General features: G+C 39.1%; 1 protein-coding gene across 2 annotated transcripts; it reads right to left on the bottom strand.

The window, feature by feature from the left end:
* Positions 1–272: 272 nt before the first annotated feature.
* On the bottom strand, positions 273–3282 carry LOC136216951 (rop guanine nucleotide exchange factor 3). Of its 2 annotated transcripts, none has more exons than XM_066003498.1 (8): positions 2986–3282; positions 2442–2759; positions 2233–2346; positions 1639–1793; positions 1488–1562; positions 1105–1398; positions 671–1015; positions 273–535 (listed from the first exon to the last, which is right to left on the bottom strand). In XM_066003498.1, exons 2-8 carry the CDS (start codon positions 2746–2748, stop codon positions 413–415), a joined length of 1413 nt encoding a protein of 470 aa, XP_065859570.1. In that variant the 5' UTR covers positions 2749–2759; positions 2986–3282; the 3' UTR covers positions 273–412. The 2 variants fall into 2 exon arrangements, with proteins under 2 accessions (XP_065859570.1, XP_065859569.1); XM_066003497.1 differs by having other exon boundaries at positions 2233–2349; positions 2986–3281.
* Positions 3283–9186: the final 5904 nt, after the last annotated feature.

Below are 9186 nucleotides of genomic sequence, written 5' to 3'. Positions count from 1 at the left end.
GTCGTCTTCTTCTTCTTCTTCACATTCTACTCTTCCTAGAAAACCTCTGTATCCTTCGCTCAGAAGTGGTTCATTGACTGATGTCTGAACTGAAGAAATTAATCCCAATTCGGTAACCTAATTTCATTAGCAGCTCTATAATTTGGATTAGTATGTAATCATTGGATAATTGAAGCCAATTAGTTGGTGTTAATTTCAGTAGTAGCTCTTGTTAATCGTTCTTTTACATTTCAATTGATTTTAAACAAACTACATACTGAAAATTGCTACTTGCTTTAATAATAGTAGTAGCAAAAGTTTTGATCTTGCTTAAGCTGAACTAATAATTAAGTTCCTTACAGATGTAAACACTAGTACTGTTTCAATTCAAACACAAAATGACCGAATTTCTGCTCTTTTGATGTTTTCTTCTCTATTGTTCTTGATTTCTCACTGATTTATCTACAAAAAGTACATCTTCAATCCAAGCCACAATGTTGAATGCTAGGCCTTCTAGTACTCTTGAGTAGCTTTCCAGGATTGCTTGTCCCACATCCTGCAATTTGGGGGTAACATGAAATTATCGTGTCAAAATTGTGTTATTTCATATATGATTGTATAAATGATAATGGTGTCAATCGTGTTGTTGTGTTCGTAAATCGTGTTATCGTGTAAATGAATTTGAACTTACTCTATTGTACTGGATCTTGCATGTGTCCAAAGTTGTCTGTGAAAGTTCAGGATATCTCTGCTTCAAGCAGAAAAGCAAGCTCTCAGCTCTTGCTGCTAATACATGGTTCTTGTCTGTCCGGTCGAAATCGGACATGAGCTCTTTCACCATGTTCCAGGACGTTTTCGAGTGGGCCATACACGCCTTCCGTCTCCACGTGTACATTGAAGCTTCTACTTTATCTGCAAGCTCAACTGCTTCATGCTCTGATGCTATGTTCAGACAGTCAAGAACTTTCTCTGGGGAGAACTTGTCTGATGTAGACATGGAGCGGTAAATCGAGTCCCCGAGGCTCGCTCTTCCGCTCTGAATATCGCAGTATTTCAGTCGGAAACATTGTCAATATCACGAAACTATGAAGTTCTTAATCAGTAGTGTAATGTGTATGGTTTTACCTTAGGAAGAGAAGCAATGTATGTCTCTGGTATATCCATCTCAGCAAGAATGCTGCTGTTAATAGCCATGGCTGCTTTGTGCATTTGATTAGCACTGTTGCGTTTGTGTCGTAAATGTTTCCGTGCCTTCTCGGATAGACCGCCTGGAGGCATACACGGAACTGGCACCCACCATCTCTCCTCTTTTCGCTGGACAATAACCCTGCGAAACGAACCTGAAAGAGTCGAATTCGATGACATACTTCCCTGTTCCGCATACCAGAATTCCGTGTCTTGGAAAGTATCCAAACTCTCCTGTCGAATTGCATTCGAGTTTTCGTAAGCTACAAGATCTGAAAGAGAAAAAAGTATGCTTTCATTTGAGCAAAACATAATTGTCTTACAATGAGCATTGCGTCGAGCTTTCTCAACGCAGGAAGATTGATATAAATATCTGACCGCGGCCTGCTTTCCATCACCTGAAAAACCAATATATTACGTTAGAAACACAGCGAAATCGGTTGAAACTAGTCGATTTGGATGATAAAATTATACCTCGAGAGCCGTTCCATCTTGTAAATTCTGAGATTTTGGGATTAATTCTACTATATAATCACATACAGACAGTAAACAGTTCATTTCTCTTTTCCACAATGCTTTCTTCTCAGGTTTTAGTGGCTCTAACCTCAGATTATTCCCAAACACAGTGGCTGCAGACAAAAGCAAGACAATTCAGAAAGTAAATAACCGAAAAAAGCTTAACGATTTGAAATCAATTTCTAACACGATAACACGAGTTATAGATATATCAGTGGTGGAAGAAGCGAGTGTACAGAGGAACTGTTGCACCTCGGCCACTGGAATTCATCGGTATTAGGATACAACAACCGAAATCTTAGACCCTCTTCCCTAGCTCCACCACTGAGCGAGTGTGCACGGAGGATTTGTTGTACCCCGACACCAGGGAGGGTCGTGCTAGACATCTCTATGCCCGAGAAGAGAGTAAGAGGATACAATAATTGCACTTTTAGACCCTCTTCCCCCAACTCCGACACGATTATTATTTTGATTCAATTATATAAAATCATTATCATGATCACATAAAACGATTATGACACGACAACCCGGAGCCGAATTTGAAAGACATACCATAGAGATTGGTGATGGAATTTGAGATAGTAAGAGCAGTGCAGACCCCTTTACCACTTCCAGACATATCTTCACCAAGCAAAAGCTTTGCAAATCTCTCTCTCATCAACTCAACTTCTGCCCCCAAAAAGAAAAGTTTCAATCTTTGATCCAATTTCATCAAATCAATCCAATCCCCAAATCAAAATCACAAAATCAAATCAAATTACCTGAACTATCAACAGGTTCTTGATCATCATCACAGATAATACTCTTCCTTTGCTTCATCCCTAACCTCCCAAGAACAGGCAAATTATGACCAACCCCCGGCCAATGAGACGGAGAAGGTTCACCGGAAAAGCTAATAACATCATCTATAGGTTCAGAAATAGTTGAGGTCTCTGAAAAAGTTCGCCGGAGCAAGAAAGAGTCGCCGCTGGTAGTTGAAAATCCAGGGGTTTCACTTTGATCAAAAGAAGAAGGAGATGGTTGGTAACCCAGATCAGAACTATCATCACAATTTGAACAAGTGTCCATTTTTTTGAGACCTGAAAGGATAATAATAATAATCAGGAAACAGTTAAATCAGTTGGGTTTTAGAAGGAGGGGGAAAAAGAAAAAGAAGTGTTTGGTTTGTTGTTCATCTTTCTTGGTACAGAAAAGCAAAGAAAGATTGTGATTTATGAATGAAAGAAAAGTAAGTGTTTTGATAATTTGAAATTGGAAAACAGAAATTTGAAAAAAAAAATCAGAAAGCAACGGTCCAACAATTACACTTTAATGAGCAGAGAGATAGAGAGATTCGAAGTTGATTAAGGTTTGAAACAGTTCCCTCCTAATCTTGTTCTTGTTCTTCTTTTCTTTCTAAAAGAAACACTTTCTTGGAGAAATTGAAAACCCAAGTCACCATTTTTGTAACGGATGTGGAAATTAATTAGAAGCCGTTTGATTTTGGATTTTTTGGAAGGAAATCAACTAATCAGGAATTTCCGAATTTTCAGGAAATTGCGAGTTTTCACCAGACGAACATGTGAAGTATGTCTTAGTTGGCACGGGGATATAAATATGGGTAATGAGAAAGACCACCTATATTATAATAATAAGATCTAAAAGCGATTCATAGTCCACTCTGTAAAAAAAATATAAATAATTGATTTTTAAGTAATTTAAGAGTGACTAACACATATCATCTCCAACAATATTTATTATATTTACTTTTTATTTATTATTTTATCATTAAATTTTTTAAATGTTGTTATATTTACCAACAATGAAAGGAGAGAAACTCATCAATGATAATAAATTACAGTATTAATAAAAAAATGAATTAATGAGACACTAAAAGATGGAGAGAGTCTCTTTATTAATAGATAGGATAAAGATGCTCTTAGTGATTTGATGAGCCGCTAAGAGGGTGTTGGAGTTGATTTTTCATTCTCCCTCCTCAAATAGCCAATTTAAGAAGCTGTTGGAGTTGATTTTTCATTCTCCCTCCTCAAATAGCCAATTTAAGAAGCTGTTGGAGATACTCTAATACATCACTAACTCCTGGAATTGAATTTGTTCATAATAGTAGATTGGCTATTTAAACTTTACCAGTATTTTACCAACTCTTTAAACTTGATTATTACGTGTCACTAATTCTCTGAACTTGCCAATAGAAGTAGATTAGCTCACTGAACTTTATAAGTGTCTAACCAACTCTCTAAACTTGCTTATTCGATAACAACTAAATACAAAAACCATAATATTAAATCTCAATCCTCATTCACTCGATCTATCAAATCTGCAACACTAACTCTTATAATAGGTTGAAAGGTATGAGAAGAGAAAAAATTACCTCTCGAATAGATGAAGATATATTTTTAGAATTTAAGTTTAATAGATTTTTGTATTTAGTTATTATGGAACAAGCAAGTTTAGGGAGTTGATAAGATATTTATAAAGTTCAAGGAGCTAATTTATTTTTATCGGCAATTTCAGGAAGTTGGTGATATTGGAAAATCAAGTTCAAGGAGCTGGTGAGACACTTGTAAAATTTAGGGAGCTAATCTATTGTCATGGACAAGTCTAGAGAGATGGCGATGTATTAGGCCTAATAATAGCCATTTATATTCTCTTAGGAATAAATTGGACAAATTGAAATGTATATTAAAAGATTAATTATGATTATAAGCGGATTTAGAAGATCAATATATCAATTTAAACAAATTTGAGTGATCAATAGGCCACTTTAAAAATATTCAGAGGACTAGATTTTATATAAAATCTCCTAAAATTGATAATTTAGATGTGCGATTATGTATTAAGCAAAAAAATTATTTTAACAAATCATGTGAATTATTTTTATAGTTTGTCCGTTTAATCGGTTTGAGGTTCATCAAGTACTATTTAGATGAATTCTTTTCTAATTAAAATTTGCTGCATATATTACGATTCGAAATCTAGTTTAAGCGATTTGAGACCAACCACTCGAATTACCCGTGATTGATAAACCATGTGAAATTTTAATAGGAGACCAGCCTTCTGTTTCCACAGTTTTAGCATTAATCATGATTTGATCTATATCAACTCACAGGAACACCAATTTCTTACGCGATAACTATTATTTTTATTTTTATAGTTAATTACAAATAGTTTACTGTAGTTTTATGGATTTGCAGATAGATATATATGATTTTTATTTTATTATGAACGCAACTTCGTGATTTGTAAAAATTTTATTTTTTTATTTATCAAATTTGGTCTCAAAATGAAAATTTTCAAGAATTAAAATTGTTTAGTATTATATTTACTATGAAACCATATTTTTTTATTTTTCAAAATCATTATTTTTAGAGTTTTCATTCTCTAAACAATAACTTCTTCTCTCATAAAAAAAAACAATACTTAAATGACTTTAAACCTAAAAAATTGAATAATTAAAACTCTTTAAATTATCATTTAACTCTTGAAAATTTTCATTTTGAAGTCGTTATTAGAAGTATAATACTAATATCACAAAACTTAATATTTTAACATGAAAATTATCCAACTTTATATTTAATTTCTTTTCTAGTCATTTTAACCATATTTCCACAATAACAATCATTAAAAAAGACACGTAGACGACACAAAAGCTATATTTTTATACATAGATTAAAAATAACAAAAAATATTGATAACTTGCCGGATCCGATTTGATATTCCCTGCCGGAGTTACCTGCAAAACAGAACCGGAGACAGGATCTCCGGGAAAACTCTCCGACGATCAAGTCAGTTTTTGTAAGAGGGTTGGTAATTTGACAATAATATTGTAGGGCAAAAAATGTGAACGTACCTTTTTCCCTTGTTCTTAAGGCCTTTTATAGGTGTTTTTTAGGTAACCGCCGAGGGCGGTTACTCCTTAGTGGGCCACGTTCTGAGGACGGTTCCCCCTTTTTAGGCCATGTCCCTTTCGTGGCTTTCATGGCAACGAACGTGGTTCTGAGTGGGAGTCTTGATGCTCCGTTTAGGAATTCGGGGCGGTTACTCGCTTCACCCGTTTCCGCTTATTCGGGTCCCATTCGGGGCGGTTACTCGCTGCGCCCGCTTCCTTTATTCGGGTCCCATCCGATCTTAGACCATGGGTCTAAGTATGGGCTGAGCCTGCGAAATGAATATGACCCAGTTTAGCCTCGCGGGTCATCACATGCCTCCCCTTTAGTTTGATACAAGAGCCCCTTTAGGGTCTGTTCATAGGGGACGCTTCGTTTTTGCTTGTCTATTCAAAATTCAAAAACTTGTGAATTTTTCCTCTTTCGTTATTTCTTTTCCGGCGTCATCTTTTCCGGCGTTGACCTCTTATTTCCGTCACTTCTCTGTGTTGTCTTTCCCATGTAAGTTTTCCTCTTCATAACTTGTACCTTGTTTGGCTTTTTACTTCTGTTTATTTCTTTTCCTCAACATGTCGAACCCCGACCTCGACTTCGCACCGTTCGATGAGAACTACGTCCGCGAGGTTTCTCATGAAGTTGATGAGATGGTTGATGAAGTTTCAACCAGTTCTCATGGGTCTGATTCCCACCCCGCTGACTTCCTCCATCTGGCGAATACAACCGACGAGGGTCTAGATTTTGACCCTAAGAAGTTGATTCCGCCACCTGTCCCAACCCCCCGTTTGTTACCAAAGAGGGACAGGTCGGGAAGCCTAGTTTGTCGCGAGACCATTGAGGATTTGCGGGTGCAATATCCTTGGCTCCAAGGTCTCGAGACCATCATTCCCGGGGAGGATAGAGGACCGGGCGATTACCCAAAGGGGTATTTCACCATTTTCGTCGCTCAAATTATCTGCGGCTTCGCTTATCCGCTGGCGGATGAGATTGCTTCCATCCTCGGCGGTTACGGAATCGCACCCGGGCAGTTACATCCAAATGGATGGGCCGACTTGACCCTAGATAAATTTCTGGCGGATTGTTTGGAGGTTCCTTTCTCGCTCAAAATTTTCTCTAAGCTTCATCATTTCAAGAGTTCGGCGGGATATTTCACTTTCATCCGCCAGAGCGGATACTATGGTTTTGACGAGAAGCTGAACAAGATCCGCGAGTGGGATCGCTCTTACTTTTTTTATCAAGTTTAATGAGGGAAATCTGAACTTCCTTCGCCGTTGGGGCCGGCCCAATGTGAAGAATTTGAACTTCGGTTACCCCAGCAAGGAAGAATCCGCTGTCATCGAGTTCCTGAAGAGTACCCCTCCTTTTGTATGGACATATGATCAGGCCTTCCATATGCTAAGGAGCCGAGTAGCGATTGCCTACCGCGAGGGGGATCGCGTGGTCTATATCCCTTATCGCGTTTTTGTACAAGGTACTTTTTATTTTCAAGTTGATGATTTCTTTTAACCCTTTGTAGGGGTGATCCTTTATCTCAAATTGCTGCAGATCGGGAGGCTAAAGCCCTAGCGAGAAGGAAGAAGCGGATGGCGGGAACCGCTTCCGTTGTAGGGGCGGATTCTTCTGGAGGAACGATTCCTTCCATTGAGGTGGCTTCTCCTGTAAGGGCCTCCATTTCACAAGGTCCCGCTTCTGCCTCCGAGGATCTTCCTTTGACGAGGAAGCGGAAGATAAGTGCGGATACAGAGTCTTCTCGTCCCAAGAAGAAGAACACCTCCGCGTCCCTTACTGTTGGCGGTACACCCGTATCCGCCTCATCCAAAGGAAAGAGCAGTACCCCAATTCACGAGGTATCTTGATCTATTCCCTCTTTCTATATTGCTACTTTTTTCCTCATGAGCTATCTGCTGTTCTCTTGATATTTTTCTTTACGCCTTTGCAGCCAATTCCCGACATCAGCGGATGGTGGACTAGGACCTTTGGCATGGCCGTGAGTTTTTCTTGCAAGGACATTGTCTCTTCCATATGCAATGTCCTCGGGCGGCTTCCCTCTGCTTCCCGTGTGCGCGAACAAGTACCGCTCCCTACCGCTGTGGAGGGGATCGAGAAGCGCTCTGTAGAGGTATATTGTTGTTTGTCATTCTCTTTCAAGGATCTTGCGTCCATTGTAACCGCTTATTTCTATTCGCCCTTTTTTATTCGTGAGCCGTCTTATATGCAGATTATCAATTTCGCTGAGGGCATTCTCCGAAGGGATGCCGAGCGAGCCAAGGAGTTGGAAGGTCTTGGTACTGAATTGGCGACTCAGAAGTCGCTTTATGATGATGTCCAAGGGAAGGTGAAGGTCCTAGAAGGCGCCCTTCAGAAGGCCGTGAGCGAGAAGGAGGAGGCTCTTAAATCTCTTCAGGCTAAGTCCGATGAGCTGCGAAAGGCCCTCGATGATCTAGCTGATTCCAAGGAGACACAAAAGAAGAGGGCTGAGGAAATTCTGGCTGAAGACGGTGCCCGTATCTACTGGTATGGGGAGCGGATTCATGCTGCTTATGAGCATGGACATCAGGGTCTCGTACTTAACCGCCCCAAGGTTCCCATCCCTGAAAAGGATTTAACTGAGAAGTGGGACAAGCTGGAAGCCGAGGATGCTGATATGGATGAGGTACTCCTCTTAGATTGGAAGAGTTTTCAGGAATCTCCAATTATCGGCGAGATCCCTACCCAGAATGCGGAAGAAGGGGCACCGCAGGACATCTCTCAGCCTGAGCAAGAGGTACCGCCCTCTGAAGCAGTTATTGATTCGAGGGTTGAGGATTCGCTTGAAGTAGATCCGCCCACTGGAGGAGATGAGGGAGTCGCTGGAGGCGAGGAAAGCAATAGGGGTGAAGGAGAGGGAGCTGTAGCATAGTTTAATTTATATTTGGACTTTTTGTATGTAACAAACTGCCCGTATATATTAATTTTCTTTCACTTGCTGCTTTGCCTATACGTGCGATTATTGTCACTTTATTTTCATGTATGATCCTTGCCTTTTGCCGACTTCATACTTGTAATTCTTCATAGTAATTTTTGCTTTCGCTAGGGTGGCCAAACCCTTTTTGCAATTTTTGAGTACTCGTTTATTCGCTTAATTTTATGCCTTACTCTATTATTTTTCTTTCGAAAATAATATAATCATAAGGTTAATCATAAGGTTTTGCGAGTGATGCGTAATCATGCATCCGCCTTTCTTTAATAGGCAACACATTTATGTGTTTTTTGAGTTTAACCCTAAGGGTTTTGCGAGTGATGCGTAATCATGCATCCGCCTTTCTTTAATAGGCAACACATTTATGTGTTTTTTGAGTTTAACCCTAAGGGTTTTGCGAGTAATGCGTAACCATGCATCCGCCTTTCTTTAATAGGCAACACATTTATGTGTTTTTAAGAACAATCCGCATTCGGGCGTAACATATTGAATAAATGTAATAATTGAATACCTTTATTGATAAAGAGAAAATGTTTATTACATAGGTACACCAACTGTGTGGGATCAAAGCCTCATTAAAACCTTTTATCAGAAAACCCAATGGGAAAAACTCATAAAAGGAAAAAGAGTACTCGTCATTTCCTCGAACTACTCGGCCTTTTT

Source organism: Euphorbia lathyris, chromosome 2 (genome assembly GCF_963576675.1).
Source record: "Euphorbia lathyris chromosome 2, ddEupLath1.1, whole genome shotgun sequence".
Taxonomy (NCBI): domain Eukaryota; kingdom Viridiplantae; phylum Streptophyta; class Magnoliopsida; order Malpighiales; family Euphorbiaceae; genus Euphorbia; species Euphorbia lathyris.
Note: the sequence above shows the minus strand (reverse complement) of the source record. Positions and strands in the feature narration are given on the sequence as shown.

Bases quoted from the DNA above. Each gene is read 5' to 3' on its own strand.
- LOC136216951 (XM_066003497.1), bottom strand. From the start codon at position 2,748: ATGGACACTTGTTCAAATTGTGATGATAGTTCTGATCTGGGTTACCAA. The intron at 1,016-1,104 runs GTAAAACCATAC...TGCGATATTCAG, and splicing joins ACATTGCTTCTCTTCCTAAG to AGCGGAAGAGCGAGCCTCGG. The intron at 536-670 runs GTAAGTTCAAAT...CCCAAATTGCAG, and splicing joins GCAAGATCCAGTACAATAGA to GATGTGGGACAAGCAATCCT.